This window comes from Ictalurus furcatus, chromosome 21 (assembly GCF_023375685.1).
Source record: "Ictalurus furcatus strain D&B chromosome 21, Billie_1.0, whole genome shotgun sequence".
Lineage (NCBI taxonomy): Eukaryota > Metazoa > Chordata > Actinopteri > Siluriformes > Ictaluridae > Ictalurus > Ictalurus furcatus.
Window position 1 is genome coordinate 9,400,528 of NC_071275.1, and position 17,995 is coordinate 9,418,522.

A 17,995-nucleotide genomic window follows, 5' to 3' on the forward strand; every position below is an offset into this window, starting at 1 on the left:
CAGCACTGCAGTAGTATTGCATTTTTTTTATTGATAAAAACCTGTTTGTTGATTCTTTTTATGTTGACAAAATGCTTTTTTTTACATTACATTTATTTTTTATAGTTAGAAAAAAGAAAAAAGACTGTAGCAATCTTCCAAAGTTCGGGCATAAATGAGGAAGGCGGATACACACACACACACACACACACACACGGCTCCGTGCTGATTGCTCTCTCTCCCTCTTAACTTCTTGCCTTGTGTCACTGCAACACAGAACATCCACTAAGAGAATTCCACACAGGTGTGCCTTCCTTACCACTCACCTTCTCTGGCTCCACCCTCCATTCACGTACCGGCGCTCGAGCACACCCACGCTCCACAACGACATTTTATGCATAAATGAATACATAAATATTTATCACTGAAAAATCCGTGAAAGATTTTACTGCAAAATCACATCAGGAGTCAACTTCATATTTGTTGCTTCCATTCAGTTTGTAATTAATAATTTTTTTTTAAATGAAAGGTTTTAGAGAAAGATATCATGATGTGCTGTGATCTAATTTAACCCAGTATTGATATCATATTGTCATATCACCCAGCCCTGGGATATCTGCATTATCCGCATTAATCATCCATAAATGAATAGAATTTAATTTGAAGTTATGCACATTTTAATCTATGCAGAATGCATAATAACCTACCTTGCAGTGCCAAGGCTTCATACTGAGTGTTTAAAAGGTTTTTTTGTTTTTTTCTGTAAAGAGCAATTTTGCAAATTTGAAGGGGAGTGATATCCTTTCAGCTCTTTTTCATATGTGTGTGTGTGTGCGTATGTTTGGCAGGGACACTACCACGGCGGATAAGGAAAGAGCTGCTGGCAGTAAAGCTGCGTAACCGACCCAGCAAACAGGAGCTGGAGGACAGGAACATCTTCCCGATGCGCAGTGACCAGGAGCGTCAGGAGATCCGGCAGCAGATAGAAATGAAACTGGCCAAGTGAGTGAGCTGTCCTCTATCTCTCCTCTCTCTCTCTCGCCCTCTCTCCCTCTTTCTGTCTCTTTCCCTCTCCCTCTCCCTGCCTCTCTCCCGCTCGCCGCAGTGTCATTGGGTTTGTTATTTCATTTCCATTTCGGCCTTGCTGCTCTCCAATTGACCGCCATTTGTGAAAAGCTTGTGAGTATGTGTGTGTGTGGGTGTGACAGATGATTTGGCAACAACAACGTATCCGAGCTTTCAGTGCACGTGACAACACTAACGCGTGCCGTTCTGCCATGACACGAGGCCTGGTTATTTGTGTCAAATCCAGATTTGTGTAGGTTCATCAAAAAACAAGGCTGGCTGTAAGTCTTACATGATTTAATACTATGATTTATGTTTGCTTATTTAACTGTATCATGGGTTTAAGGTGATTATTTCTCATCAATATTAAAACTGAACGACAGATTATAATTGCACTCTAAACTGTCTGATAAAGTTCTTTCTTGACCTTATGAGTCGCAGGTCATCTTGTTTCCAGTAGGTGGAGCTATAGGCTTATAACCAATCTCAAACACAGTGTATTTACATCCCTTAAACTTTTCTATATTTTTTTAGTAACTTGTTCTATATTGCACAAGTATTCATTCCCAATTACTGGTGTGAACCCCCTAAATTATTTCTGCTTGCCATAAAGACAGGTTGGATACTCAGGAAAGGTTCTCTAGTTTGAGCAGACCAAAATTAAGACCAATTAAAATAAAAAGTGCGACATTTGGCAGAAACCCAACACTGCTCATAATGCTGAAAACACCATCCTCACAGTGAAGCATGGTGGTGGTAGCATCATGTTGCGTGTTACCCTTGGTCTGTTGGAATCTTTACCCAGTTACTGCTGACCATTTCTGATTTCCTCAAAGAAAATAGTGCAATTTAGCAAAGCTGACAATCTGGCAACCTTGTATAATCTGTAATCTGTATAATAAAGCAATCTGTATAATAAAGCATCCTAGCCAAACACCTAGCTTAATATTACATTGAAATATTTCCTTTATTGTCAGATTTAAACTTGGGGACATCTGCGTTTGTGTGTGATTAATATTCATCCTGCCCACATGCCTTCACACCTTTTCAGCAGGTTTTGTTTCAGACAGCACACTCCGGCTTTGTATTTAAATAAGCGACGCTCACAGTGAGAACATCAGTCCGCGAGTGCCGTCCTCGACGCCCTGTCCAGTTTGTGCCACTTCATAATTTAGCACTTAAGAGAGTGTTGTTGAAGTAAAACGAAAATCAGTGGTAATTGGCAGTCAGTAGCACGTTTCAGAGCACAACGATTCAATTAATCAACCTATGTATAGGCTATGTATGGCCATTTTAACAGTGTTAATTTTCACAGGTAAATTGGATGTAGTGTTCCGCTTATTTTTTTTGATCAACAAAATTATAGTGCGTCATTTTGTTTTTGACAGAAAGTAGAAAGTGCACTGAAGTCTTATTTTAGCGGAGTTGTAGTTTACTTGAGTATTACGTAAAGAATAAAAGAAACAAGGTGTTTCATCCATTTTATACCACAGCTCTTTGCAAACAATTTTATCCGAATTATCACACTTTTTATCCAATTGTAGTTGCGTTTAATGTTGTGGAACGTCCATGAAACAAATCAGTTCCTGTCATCACGTACATTATAGCAGCCCGAAATGGTCTTTCTTTTTACCACGCTCTCTTTTCTTCTCTCTCTCATGTAGTTAATAAGACAAAACAAAACAAAAAACAAAACAACAACACAGCTTGACATGCTACTGAGAAACTGCAAAGTGTAAACTCCTCTGTCCTGAAGACTTTCCCATATCGGAAAACTTACAAACTGTTACAAAGAACTGACACTGGAGTCTCCTTCCGTAAATGTTAAAGAAAACTTTTCCACATCAACAGTTATTAGGATTCTTTGTTAAATATCTTTTAAAAAATGGAGACTAGAGAAATGATCAATTATTTATACGTTTATAAGCATATATATATAGACGTCTATATTTTCTTAATGGGAATGCTCATAATTATGTCATGGTCGCGCTGATAAGGCGCTGGACTGCGACACCCACAAGCTATTGCACGTCACATGCTCACTGCACTCACCATGTCACATGACCATGAGCTATCCATTTATGACAAACTAGGCCATATGTAGGCTCTGTCACTGTTACATATTTGCAGAAATTCAGGTATTTCAGACGATCATGATTAATTGTTAGATTCCACAATTACTTGTATATGGTTCCTTGTGAATAAATGTAGTTGTTAAAACACAATGTTTGCACCATATTCAAAGTACCTGAAAATCTAAAATCTCACAATTCATTAAGTAAAGAATAATACATCCTTTAATTTTTACCATTTTCATAGTTATTGCTTGGTAGTTAGCACCTTTGCCTCGCACCTCCTGGGTTAGGGGATGAAATCCCACCTCCACCCTTTGAGTGCGGAGTTTGCATGTTCTCCCAGTGCTTCAGGGGTTTCCTCCGGGTACTTTGGTTTTATCCCCAGTCAAAAGATATGCATTGTAGCCTGATTGGCATTTCCAAATTGTCCATAGTGTGTGAATGTGTGTGCGATTGTACCCTGGGTTGGGTTGGCACCCTGTCCAGGGGTGTCCCCCAGTTTCTCTGGGATAGGCTCCAGGTTCTCTACGACCCTGTGTAGGATAAGCATTATGGGAAATGAATCGACGGATGGATGAATTTCTGCTGTCATCCCTTTGTAATTGTTTACATTCTAAAAGGCACATGTAGATAAATGATGCCGTGTGTTCATTATTAAACGACTGTTAAACGTTATTATAAACACTGCGTAACATTTCAGTATTGTGACACGCCCAAATGTATGTTTGCCACAGATTTACTAATGAGCAAGTGACCTCCTTCATCCGCTGTATTCTCTCAGTTTGAACTGATTTGCCCTTAATTATGTGAATGTCCAGCTTAATGCAGTATTGAGCATTTGCACTGTCAGTATTGCCCCAGGCTAAAAATAACCCGAGACGACCCGAGAATTTCAGTCAGCATGAGTAGAAAAATGCAGAGCTAAACAGAATGGAGGGTTGTAGGAGAATGTATTTTGCTCACCTCGTCAGTGTTTTATGTAGTCAGCATAACCTTTATGGCTCGTTCCTTATATGAAGAGTCAGCCGTATATGTACAGTATAACCAATCAGCCTCGTCATGTACTCTGAGCTCTGAGCTTTGTGAAGGAACGATTGTTTGTAGCTGCTATAACATAAGTGATAACAGAAACTAACTTGTTTCTAACTGGATTCACAACATTCAATGTAACTATAAATGGATAAAAAAAAGTATGACGCGTCACTCTTTAATCACTGTAGTGTAAGAGGAATAAAACACTTCGAGACATGCTGTTATAGGAAAATAATGAGCCTTGGGGTTTGCTATATAAACACGTCCCCAGTTGTGTTTTAGCTGTTACCGGCAGTGAAGGTGAGACACAACTTTACACTTCGCACCAGTCAAGACAGAGATATACTAGACGTGGCTACACATATGTCCTTTTGCACGTGTGAAGGATTAAAAGGTCTGTCTACTGAAATGTCTGTTGCCTATAGTATATATGAGTATTTCCTGTGTACTAATCTATAATCTCTAGGAGAGAATTACACAAAACGAAGGTTTTAGGCGAATTTGAACATGAGAGGTTTGTTAAATTCCGACGTTAAATAGATTTTATAGAGAAATGCAGAAAGTGTCTGCAATAAGAACGGTACACTAAAAATACGATTCGAGCATGGCCGTAATATGTTCCATCTGCTCTCGAGGTCGTGAACCGTCGTGTTTTACCTCTACTGATGTGTACAATGGTGTTTTCTAATGTACAGAATGTATGCATTATATGAAGGGCAGCCATTTTATGTAGTCAAAAAGCAAATATAATATATAAGCTCAGCCTAAGAAGGTTATAGCTACCTGTTCAGTATTGTGCAGACTTTATGTCTAAAAAACAAAATCATTTTCTTATCTTAAAACTCATCCAAATTTAGCAGTACAGATGTACAGAAATATTGGCACCTTTCATTAAAAAAACGAGCCGAAATGATTGTATAAAATAACTATTACATTCAATTGATATTTTCCACTCAAACTATAGGAGACATTATTTACCTTAGTTCTCATGACAGAAGTTTGGACGTCTGTAAAAATCGTTCTACAAGTGTGTTCAGCTTTGTTAGACATTAGAGGAATTGTTATTCCCTCCAGGGCACCCCAAATACTTATTGTAACAGTGCAGATAATATTGAAATCAGTGTTCATGCAATTGTATGGAATTATTATTGTATTTCTTTCTCATTTTTGTGAAAGGTGTCAATACTTCTGAACCTTTTCTTCTTTTTTTTCTTTCTTTCTTTCTTTTTTTTTAGCTCTACAGTGTTTTTGTGTTTATTTATTTATTTATTTTATACATGAAAGTGTATTATAAGGAGCCAGAAACCACCCAAAAAACTGTCTTTGGACAAGCAGTGTGCATAATGCTAAACTGGCAGCTATAAGCTATCATTATTTGATGGCTATATTAGCCTCGTAGGTCCAGTGCAAAATGAAAGGTACCAGAAAGAAAGCGGGGCTGTGTCAGCTCAGAGCAGGGGGGTAAATCTCGCAAATTTGATCACATAAGGCTCACTTGCAATTTCACACCTGAGGAATTACCTGAGGGAGAGATTTCCTGGAAGCACACCCCGAAACATTTCACACCTTCATGCCTAATAAAGAACAGTGCAGTGTTTCCTCTACTCTAAGTGTTAAACATACTCACTCAGCAGACAGACTCAATAAGCATGTGCTTCTAATAGGTGTAACTTTTCAGAAGTGTTCTGGCTGACACCTTTGTGTTTTTCTCATCATGCTAGCGTTATTAAATGACAGTAATGGTAATACACCAGAAATGTAGGCTAACAGGCTAATAATAAAAATTACGTGCAGATGTGCAGTTGGTGAAATGCTGGAAAATCAACAGTCTGCTATTTCCACTCTGGGTAAAAGTGACGGCAAGACGTGTATGTTTTTTTCAATATTTTCCAACCCAATAGAAAGTGTAGCGTGCTTGTGTTTTTGCAAAGAATGAGCTTTTAAATCAACCTGAAGATTGTTTTTGTGTAGAAAACTTTCTACCATCTGTTCATCTCTCAGAGGAAGGTAACTTAAGCGACTCATTGAGTAAAAATATCTTGAATATTAAGTGAGAGACTAAATGTGACAGTGCATTCTGAAGTGTTTAATTCCTTTCATAACACAGCAATTTGCCGACGATTACAAATTTGAATTCATTACAGAACAAAACACTGTACTTTAAAAAAAAAATCCATTTATAGTTTATACATAGTTCATACATTTAATGTTGTGGAACATCCACGAAACAAGTTAGTTCCTGTTATCACTCATGCTGTAGCAGCTCTAAACAGTCTTTTCCTCACCAGCCCCTTGTTTTTTTCTCACTTTACTCAAAGAAACAAGATAAAAATCCCACCTTGTCATATTACAGGGAGACTTCAAACACCTCTGTCTTGAAGACGTCTCAAAAACGTTAAATAAGCATTTTGTTACGGAAAGCTTCACCATATCAGTGATTATACACATTTTTGTAGCGTGTACCCTGTGAACGAATCGTCACTATAGAAACGATAATGTAATAGAGCGAGTACGTTAATCGAATCTAACTTGACAGAATTGAGAATTCAACAGTGCTGTGGTATGAAATGTTTTTCAAAATATTTCTTCTCCTCCTTTCTGGAAATAACCATTGCAGATAAGCAATAAGTGGAGTAGACTAAGAATCTGTTACGTAATCGTCTGTCGATGAAAAACATTAGATGAACTTGCTCATGTTTAAGATACTTGCTAGGATATTTGAGGTATTTTGCTGTAAGGTCTGGGATGAATTTTGGTGTGAAGTATTTGAATCTTATTAGATGATGTAGTTAGAGCTTTTACTTGTAAAATTGACAAATGTTGACATTTCTCAGCTTTATAATGAGAGCCACTTTAAAACTTGACTTGTAAGTCACTTAAATTTTTTTTTGCTGTATTTATTTGCTCTATCGTCCAGAGATCGTGAGTACGAACCCCAGCCATGCCACAGGCATCAATATCCGGGAACCCAAGATAGCAAAATTTACTGTGGTGTACTGTCTCTCCACTGTCAATCACAGCAACACTAGCCGGTAATGGCCGTCTGTGAGCTCATGTATGCGGAAGAGGGCGGATAGCACTTTCCTCCTAGTGCAGGGGTGTCCAATCTTATCCGGAAAGAGCCGGTGTGGCTGAGTTATTTATTCCAACCAAGCGGAAGCCTCACCTGAGTCTACTGAAAGCCAAGCTCAACTGATTAAACAGGTGGAATCAGGTGTAGCTTCTGCTTAATTGGAATGAAAACTGCCCCCCACCAGTCTAAAGATTGGACACCCCCATCCTAGTGTTTTATTCTGACCTGTGATGCAGCATGAGCAACAGTTTGAAAAGAAGCAGTTGGCTGGCTTCGGGTTTCTCAGAGGACGCACGTGTTCGCCTTCGCCCTCTCCAGCTGGTAGCTGTCGCATGATAGGGGAAAGCTGGCTGCAGGGTGGGATTTGGACAAAGCCATACTGCGGAGAAAGTAACTAATGATAAAAAGTGACGCGAAACCGTTCTGTATTCTGGAATCTTGATATAGTGGGAATGTTGAAAATGTTTACCTTAAAACTAAAAGCACTACTTGATGTCTGATTTAGGGTCAGGGGTTTACTCTGTGTCATGTTATGACAGGTGCAACTGGAGCTCAGGCCCTGTAGAGGCTCACTGCAGGCCTACTCTGATCCATTCCACCCTATCTCTCTATCTCTCTCTCACGCACATACATTAACACACACACACATTAACACAACAGCTCCCATGCAGCTTACACAACCAGTAGCCCAGCAATCAATTCAGAACAGAGTGGCTCGGGCGAATTTGTTACTAGGACACGAGGACTGGTGTTGTGAGGATTCTGAGCACTTCAGGTCTCAGCCGGTCTGAAACAGGAACACACATCGTGACAGCAAACTGTCATCATGAAGCTACGTCAGAGGTCTCATGTCATGGAACACCAGAGCATAAAAATAGCATATGGTGTTATAAACAGTCTCAGAATAGTAACACATTTAATTAGTGCAAGGTGTCTGATACGCAGGGGGGTCGTTATGGCGGTGTGAGGCGAACGAGCTAACCACTAAGCCACCATGCGCCCCCACTATATATATACACACATACACACACACATACATACACATATAATCATTGAAGAAATACTTCAGCATTTTTCAAACTAATACATATTGGGTCTGAGGTGTATACGTGATTAGCGCAGACAAGAATTTCGACACACTTCCTTGACCTGAGAAAAACCCCCCCAGAGAAACATTTTACTCCAAACTCACTTATAATAGAAGTCTAAGGGCAGTCATTGAACTCAGTTAACTTTATGTGACTTTATCCAAAACACAAATCAAACACTACAACGCTTCCACTATAACAATAAAACTTTTGAGACAGACAGGAGAGAAATTCATATCAAAGTTTCATCCAACTTTCCAATTTTTTAAAAATTTTGCTTACAGTTTTTTTCCATGCACCATCATTCAGTAAGTTTACATGGACAACAATAATCCGATATTAACCTGATTAAGACAATACTCTGATTAAGATACGATCATGTAAACAGCGATTATTGACGACCTTAATCCGGCTAAAGTTATACTCGAAGTAAACACAAATCGAATTAAGACATGTGGAGTATTCCTGTTTTAGTCACATTATTGATGTGCGTTATAGACATGTACACAACTTAATCACAAGTTGATTATTTTTCCACGAACAGCATGTCCCGAATTGTTTAATTCCTCAGCAGAGCAATTTGCCAATGATTACAATATTTATTAATTAATGAAATCTTTTAATAGTTCTTCCCTTGTTGAGAAATTTCCATGACACAGGTTGTCTTTATCATGTCCTATAAGAGCGCAGTCATAAAATTTTTCAAGGGGCAGATGGGCGTTCCTTTGAGTCTTTATGTGGACTCCAAGACACACCCACTGGTCTGCTGGCAGACCCTGCTCAATCAGAGTTTTATTTTTAAACACCTGTTATACTAGAGCTCCATAACATATGATAGAAATTGAATACAAAATATGTCTTTTACATACATATTTATTGACAGAACTCAGAGCAGGGAAATGTGTTGATATTCCAAGTCCCTGGGAATCACACATACACTACAGATCTGGCAGATAAAGGTTATGTAAAAAAACAACAACAGCAGAATATTCCTTTAAGGATACACAATTGGTGATGTTTTTTGGCATTCATAGCAGTGGACAGTTAAAAATCAATGCTGAAAGTGTGTCACGCTCGAATGTTATGTCAGAATGAGCCATCAGGCAGAGGCAGAGGAATGGGGGAAGACCCTACACTGAGTCATCCAGCTTAGACCTGCTGCATAAGTGGAGCCTAGTGTACCGTGTGTGTGTGTGTGTGTGTGTGTGTGTGTGTGTGTGTGTGTGTGTGTGTGTGAGTGTGTGTGTGAGTGCTACATGCAGTGGATAAACACAGGTGCTGTTCAACTGGGTCCGACAGCCAGCAGGAGGTTGGATACAAGTTGTCTTCAAGTTGTTTTTAAGTCAGACTTGTCAGTAGGAAGATAAATGATGTGGTTGAACAGACAGTTTTTGTTTTTGCTTGGATTCTGTTTTAAATGCTTTGTAGCATTAATAACATAAAATCCATCCATCCATTTTCCATACCGCTTATCCTAGACAGGGTCTAGCCTGGAGCCTATCCCTGGGAACTCAGGGCACAAGGCAGGGGAAACCCTGGATGGGGTTCCAAGCCATTGCAGGGCACAATCACACACTTACACACTACAGACAATTTTGGAAATGCCAATAAGCCTACAATGCTTGTCTTTGGACTGGGGAAGGAAACCTGGAGGAAACCTGCAAGCTTTGTGCATGCAGGGCGGAGGTGGGACTCGGACCCACAACCCTGGAGGTGCGAGACAAACGTGCTAACCACTTTTTTTTTGCCCCCCCGTTTTATAGTATCATAAACATATAGTATTATGTAATATTGGTGGTATAGCTTAGTGGTTAACATGCATACCTTACACATCCAGGGTTGGGGGTTTGATTCCTGCCGTGGTCCTGTGTGTGCGGAGATTGCATGTTCTCCACGTGCGTCGGGCGTTTCCTCCGGTACTCCGGTTTCCTCCCCCAGTCCAAAGACATGCATGGTAGGCTGATTGGCGTGTGTAAAAGTGTCCGTAGTGTATGAATGGGTGTGTGAATGTGTGTGTGTTTGTGCCAATCCATCCCCGTCCAGGGTGTCACCCACCTTGTGCCCTATGCTCCCTGGGATAGTCTCCGGGTTCCCCATGACCCAGTAAAGATAAGCGGTGTAGAAAATGGATGGATAAATATTATGACACATTTTTCTGCAGCTTGATTGCAGGTAGACATGAGGTTCAGAAATATTTTCATACTGAGTATTTTTATTTAGAGCTGTTCTGTCTCTGACTTATAAAGGTGACATGGCCTTGCATATTGCCTGTGTGTTTTTTTGTTGTTTGTTTTTTTCAAATGGAACAGCACGATTCTTTGCCTTTTGAAAAGGACGGGAACATTCAGTGCAGCCTGGCTTCAGTCTGTTCAGTTTATGCAGTGGAGTCTGGGAAGAAACTCACGGTGTTGTATAACATAAGCTCTTGGAGCTTGATCTTGTTATATGGTTAGATACAGTGGAATTATTGGCAGTAAGGATTGTATAAGATTAGGATTAAAAACCATGCCACATCCATAACAACAAACCCTTCCTGAAAAACAACACAAAAAGTAGTAATGCTTTCCAAGATTCAAGATAAAATTCAGGTCAAATCACAGGCAAGCCAAGATAAACAGAGATGGAATTGGAACTACAGTCAAAACCAGGAAATCATGGAACTAGGAAACACGTTGATGTACTAAAAACAAGGACATAACGACAACAAATGCCCAATAAAACTTCACAGAACTACAAATAAACAGCAGGGTACACCCAGACGAGTAAATCAAAGACTAACACGGAACAGATGAACACAGTTGGGTAGCAAAACATAGACAGGACTAAAACAGAAACAAAGGCACACGACATAATGTAAAACATATGATTGTGGTTTATTAATGCTTTGATGCTGCTTTGCAGCTAGTGGTCAAGGTAGCTTGAGAAAAATTCATAGCAAGGATGGCAGTAATTCTGGTCTTGAATCCATTGTGATTGTTGAACTGCAATGCTTTGGTATTGGTATTTCCATCTTGGCTTGTTATCTACTGGTATCCCTTTGTAGTGCTGATGCACTGCACATTTTGCTTTTCTCTGCTTCTGAAATAGTAACAGTGTGTGCCTGGCTATTTAAAGCTCAATCAATACCCTTTTCCACCAGCCCTGCTTTTTTGTTCTGCGCATCGTATAGATGGGTTCTCTCACATAGATTTCGCAGATCAGCAGTTTAAGTGTGGCACACTGCGCCAGAGTGTGGGATGGGCCGGGAGAGAGGGGGGATCCCTCTCAGTGTCTATATTTAGCTCGATGCATCGCTAGGCGAGGAAAATAACCCTGCAACAGGATGGCTGATCAATCCTCCACGTCACAGAGGCTGTTGCTACCCAAGGCAGGCAAAAAAAAAAAAAAAAAACGCCATCCCACCTACTCACCTAGCCTCTTTCCCCAATCCTGCTTTACTCTGACCTTGACTTGGCTCTCTGGCAGATCCCTGAGCTCCTCCTGTGGCGACCTTCTGTCAGCAACTGATCTTGGGCTTCTCCATCTTTCTCCAAGATAAGCTAAATATAACTCTATGTATTATGCATGACCGTGCTCGACGCAATCGTCAGACATGAAAGGAGGAGGAGGAGTACAGGATGGAGAAAACCAGCACAAAACGGCACAAAAAAGCTTTGCAGAGACAAAAGCAGCTGGGTATTTGTGCCTGCTGGCGTTCAGGAAGGCGCTGAAATATCAAGGCGCCCACTCACAGCTGTTCTTTTTATACGACACAATCACACACTTTGGGTTTTGGAGGCTTTTAACCAGCCTGGAATTAACAGTTAATATCTAAAATTAGATTGGGCAGAATATAGAATATTCGATATCTGTAGCTCTATTGTGTTACATTACATGCAATTACATGCTATTCTGTAGTGGAGACAATGACATCCCATGTATAGGACTTACATGTATAGGACTCCTACATAACTTCATCATCATCATCATCGTCATTATTATTATTACTACTATTATTCACATGTATTATGTGTAAGGTTTTATGCTAATTAAATGTAAAATTAGAACAGTGACTTTATTTTTAGATATTATTGCCACTGAAAGAGAAAAAAAAGCCAAACGTTTATCCTGTTAACATTTTTTGATAACATTTTATAGACATCTCAGTCAACATACCAATTATTATAATAGTTTATAATTATTTTATGTCAATAGTTATTTATTGTCAGCTCATTTATTGAAAAGACAGACTTATTAAATAAATGTTTTTATTTTTATTTTATAAATGCACTAACTATCAAAAACATAAAAAAAGAGATAAATAAATGATTACAATTTATGCACCAATGCAAAAAGCTAATTAGAATGATTAGAATTATTAAGGGGGGGGGAAAACAACATTAAATTTTTAGTCAATTTTGGTGCATTATTTTTTAAATTGCACATAATACCAGACTAGGGATGGGCATTATGTTGGAAATAACATATCACATTGTCCCCTTGCGGTGAGCCTGTGCACACTGTACCCTCAGATTCCTGTTCTTGGCTGACAGGAGTGCGACCCGATGTGGTTTCCTGCTGTTGTAGCCCACCCATCTCAAATCTGGTCTCCATCTGGTGATTGACTTGGCCGGTGCAAGTCAGTTTTTCCCTGATGAAATCCTTCGTTGTATTGGCAGTGGGTTTTTTCGGTCATTGTATCGCTGCATAATGAAGTTCCTCACAATTAGATTGGATGCATTTCTCTGTACATTAGAAGGCAGATTGTTTCTGTAGACTTCTGAATTAATTCTGCTGTTACCATCATGAGTTACCTCATCAATAAAAATTTGTGAGTCCATTCCAGATCCTGTTCCAAGCCATGGCACTACCTCTACCATGTTTTACAGATGAGCTTATATGTTTTGGATCATGAGCAGATCCTTTCTTCTCCACACCTTGGCCTTTGCATCACTTTGGTAGAGGTTAATCTTGGTTCCAGAACTTTTGTGGCTCGTCTCTGTATTTCTTTTCGAATTCCAATCTGACTTTCTGATTCTTACTGCTGATGAGTAGTTTGCATCTTGTGGTATGGTCTCTATATTTCTGCTCTCAAAGTCTTCTTCAAATGGTGGACTGTGATACGCTCACCCCTGCCTGTGGAGGTTGTTGGTGATGTCTCTAACTGTGGTTTTTAGGTTTTTCTTCACAGTTCTCACAATGTCATCAACTGCTGTTAGTTTCCTTGACCAGCCTTTTTGATGTCTGGTTGCTCAATACACCAATGGTTTCTTTCTTTTTCAGGACATTCCAAATTGTTGTATTGGCTATGCCCGGTGTTTGTACAATGCCTCTGACTGATTTTCCCTGTTTTCTCAGCTTCAAAATGGCTGGCTTTTCTCCCATAGACAGCTCTCTGGTCTTCATATTGGTTTACCCTTTTTAACAACAAATGCGGTCTTCACAGGCGAAACCCAGAGCTCAAACCAGGAGTAGACATTCAGAGCTATGAATTGTTTAAACAGTCAGTCTAACAGGACACAACTGGGTAACAAGAAACACTGTCAGTCACATGAAAAATACTAATACTACATGTAAATATCAGGAACTAAAAAGTTGAAATTCTGATATATCGTCTCATATATGTAGTCGCATAGTGGTGCTGCCCTAAATGCTGCGTTAAAAGTATGAGATGATAGATTTTCGGATTATTATTTCAGAATACCTTTGGTATAAAAATAATTTTAACATGGCCTCAGAGTAGCAATGGAATCGGTCAGTGTGACATCTTAGAAAAGCAATAGTGAAATTTATCACAATATCACAAGATTTCTTAGCACTTTTGTTTCCAAGCCCTATCTCAAATAATTAAATAAACAAGAGAAGATCAAGAACATTTCATGGTAATTGCTACAAATTGATGCAACACATGAGCAGCACGTTGATGGCTTTGTGTGCTATATGATATCATTATATTGTTATCCTTTGAAATTATTCCTCCTCTCTGTGTTACTGTAAAAGCCCATGGTTTCAAAGATGGCATCTTTACTATAATTATCCTGACCCAGAAGTCCCAAGAGCTCCTTGTGTTACTAAATAAAGCACAGTACAGCTTCTGTTCCCCCAGTCAACCCCCCCGACTCACGACTCGAATCCCCTCTACGATCATCAGCATCTCTGCCACATTCTCTGGCAACTGGAGTTGCTAAGCAACAGAGTCAGGTCAGTAATGGGTAGTCGTGTTTTCTCTCTCTCTCTCTCTCTCTTTCTCTCTCTTTCTCTTCTTTCATTTCCCTTTTTTTTTCGGGTGGCGATGCGGTCGACGCCTCTCCATTTCAGGTTGCTTAAATATTCATGAAGGACTCACTGGGTAACATCTTCCCTATGAAGTGAACTGTACTATGGCACAATCACATGCTGAACAGCTCTGAAAATATTTGTGTGTGTGTGCGACTAGGAATGTGGACTTAATGTCCATGGATGTAGTGTTCACACAGATCGTGACTGATCTGTACTCATCTGTCACAGTGTGTTTTTTTCTTCAACGTACGATTGACTTCCATAAGGAGCGTGCTATCGGCGCACATTACGCAATAAGACAGACTCTTTGTTCTTCTTTGGAACAAGTAAGAGTTTCAGAAACTATTCATTTGCTCACGTTTTGACGTTTTATTCCACATTGTTTAAGGATGTGTCATGAATCCAGAATCACGGCTCATTGCGTTTTAATGTGTCTTGTCCTACAGCCTGTTCAGTATCCAGGAGACTCATTTATTTTTTAACAACCAAACCACAAAACCTGACTCTCATCACTTTTTCATTGCCGTTCTCCCATTCGAAAGTCACACCCGTGGCTTTAACGATGATCCTAAAGGCCAGTAGGGATCTCAGATTCATGTCCTTTAGCCCTGTTTTTGTTTTAATAAGCACACCCTATACCTATTCCTCTCACTTGCTTGGGTGTCTTATGCCTATGCTAGCTTTGACCGGCTGAACAGCAACACTATCGCTCTATCAGCTGGTGTGCCCCTGGCTTGTTCTCTCCGGCTAAATAAAGCGCCGCCTCACAACCAGGCAGCAGCCCAACACGAGTCGAGCTAATACCCTGTACAGCACAGGCGCCATGTGTAGTATAGCTAGTGACGCCAGCGCCAAATGAACAAAAAAAAACAAAACAGCCCAAATCCTGGAATTGCACGTTGTCAGTGTGCCATTTTGTCAGCCCACAGTGACTGTACTATATTTGCATTTGAAAGTGGTTGCTAATTATTAGATGCCATAATGTTGATACCGTGCGTTTTGCGTATTTTGCTTGCATCAGAGCCTTCCCACACAAGCAAACACTTAGATTCCCTCCTATTGATATTGAAGTATATGGAAAATAGCCACTTTTATTAACATTTTTCATTTTTTCAAAGCCAAAAGCATAAAAAAAAACAGTTTTTGGTAAATGTTTCATTTTGTTATTTTTGAAAGCACTTCTTTGCTACAATATTGTATGTAATACCTATGGACCTCATCTATCAAACTGGATACGAATAAAGTTATTCGTAAATCGCTCTCACAGACATAAAATGTGTTATTCTTGAAAATCCAAAAAGTCAAAAAAACTTTCCTATCCTACGCTCCACTCCTGAGCGGACTCGTTAACTCAAACTTCGACTGATTGGCTTCAAATCGTATAGCTGCCGATGAGTTACTGCGAATTTAAATATGGATTATCCCGTCAAGTTGAAATCACTTATTTATTTCAATAACGCACGTGAATTTGATTAAACAATTTTGCCATTTCATATTAATGACATTAAAGAAACAAAACAAAACATGATTCATAAATTAAGACTAGCCATTCATTCCATTAGGACAAAAGTAATAGCACTCTGTAAAAGAAAGAAGAACGAATGCGTGTCTGTTGTAGCTGAAGCGTGGCAATGACTGACCCGCATTACTGGAAGGATTATGACAATAATTCGCTGTGATTAGGAAGTGCTCTCTCACTGTTTTTTTTTTTGCCATTTTAGCTGTTGACCTTTTACGGAATTTTGCGAGCATCACTATATGTGGATCAGCTATACTGTGAACTCGCTCGGTAATTTATGCATGATTAACATTCGCATGCAAATATGAATGATATCAATATTGCGGAAATTTGTAAATCTGCCAGGAATTGTTTTTAGTTCCATTTAGTTTGGATTAAGAAAACATTCACAGAGAATCTTTTCTGAAAGATTAATAAATGTGGCTTTATGTTTTTGTATTTCAGACTGCTCAGATCTGCCTTTCAGAAGTCTTCACGTTTTAAGACGCAGCAATGTGACTGCCGATTTGGACGCGTTTGAACCCGGACTCGTGTTGTCTCCGTTTCTGAGTGACACAAAGAGAGACTGAGGCTCAATGCCCTTGATCGCTCTCATGTCGCTGCGCAGTAAAGGGCAGTCCCGAGGTCACCCAGAAGATTTGATGAATTATTGAGCGCTAGCTCAGAATAGGTGGGCTTTCATGGGGTGAGCTTTTGAAATTTTTAGACTGTCCTGCTGGTACAGGACCTCTTTGATGACCCTGGCTGTACGGAGGTGGTAGTGAAAGAGATGGAAAACCTTGCATGCTGTTAGTAGAGTTGCTGTTTCACTCAAATAAAAGTCTGTACTCAAGCTACTTGTATCAAGGACGTTACCCTGGAATTCTTTCTTGAGCATGCAAAATGGCAGGAAAGTATAAAAGACTCAAATCTGGATGAAAAGCTGGGACGAATAGCTACTCCGATACATCCTCTGCATGCTTTAACAAAAACACACTTCTAAGAAGTTATATAAAAGCTCAGTCCCTGCTGTCCTCGTCACGTAGGTGGTCCTTTTACTGTCCTCAGCACATCCGGCCCTCCAGGCATCCCAAAACCATGAGCACACACTCCTCCTCCGGTGCAGTCGTTTCTTTGGACTTCCTGAGTGTCTGGGCCAGGGCATTAAGACATAGTTCACTGCGTACCAAGGGTCTCTCACTCGCATCTACGCTCCAACACTCCCTTCAGATTCTGCATCGCTCAGCCGTCTCATCGCTCTGACGTGTTGATACATCAGGGTTAATGCTTCGAAAGTGAAGCGCATCGAGGCTGATTGTGTAAAGGAGCAGGGTTGAACAGTCAAGGAGGGCGGCAATCAGGGAAGCAAGAAAGTGCAGGAGCTCCTTGGTTTTGAATGTGGTTGAGACTGTTAGGGAGGCAGCTTTGCAAGGAATAAATCACTCCGTGTCATGTTGTTATAGGAAAGCAATCAGCGACAGTGTGATGTGATGAAGCGGAGTTACTCTTACCACCCTGAAGTGCACATGCAGAGGTTTAGTTAGTCAGTGCTAACTATTTCTTTTTTTATCCATTGTTTATTGTTGTATTATTATTTAATCATATTTTGCTAGGTTAAATCTAAAACCCTTAAGAAGTTAAGATGAAGAACACTTAAAAGTTTCATATAGAACCCTACAGTTGAGTATTTCCCTTTTAGTAACGGTTACAAATAGCAAGCATTTTATGGCTCTAATACCCTCTAATACCTTCAACTATTCAACGAACCACTGATGAACCCTTGAATGGCTGTTTTTATCCTCTTAGGTACTGATTAAATGGTTCCTCAACGGTTTCCCAGTGTTTTTTGGATGATTGTGTTCTAGGTTTGTAAAAGGCTTGCACATGGAACAATTTCTTAAAGAGGACTCCTCTGCTGTAGGGTTCT

At 39.8% G+C, this 17,995-nt stretch overlaps 1 protein-coding gene across 7 annotated transcripts in view; it reads left to right on the plus strand.

Moving 5' to 3' along the window:
- The window catches only part of phactr3b (phosphatase and actin regulator 3b), a 38,957-nt gene that overhangs the window by 12,652 nt on the left and 8,310 nt on the right, over window positions 1-17,995 (plus strand). For 5 of the 7 annotated variants that reach the window (XM_053652739.1, XM_053652740.1, XM_053652746.1 and 2 more), the window contains exon 8: window positions 828-981. In XM_053652739.1, coding sequence (XP_053508714.1) covers window positions 828-981 — 154 coding nt within the window. Of the gene's footprint in view, window positions 1-827; window positions 982-7,068; window positions 9,968-16,533; window positions 17,540-17,995 lie in introns of those variants that run through there. The other 2 variants (XM_053652745.1, XM_053652744.1) reach the window with 2 other exon arrangements.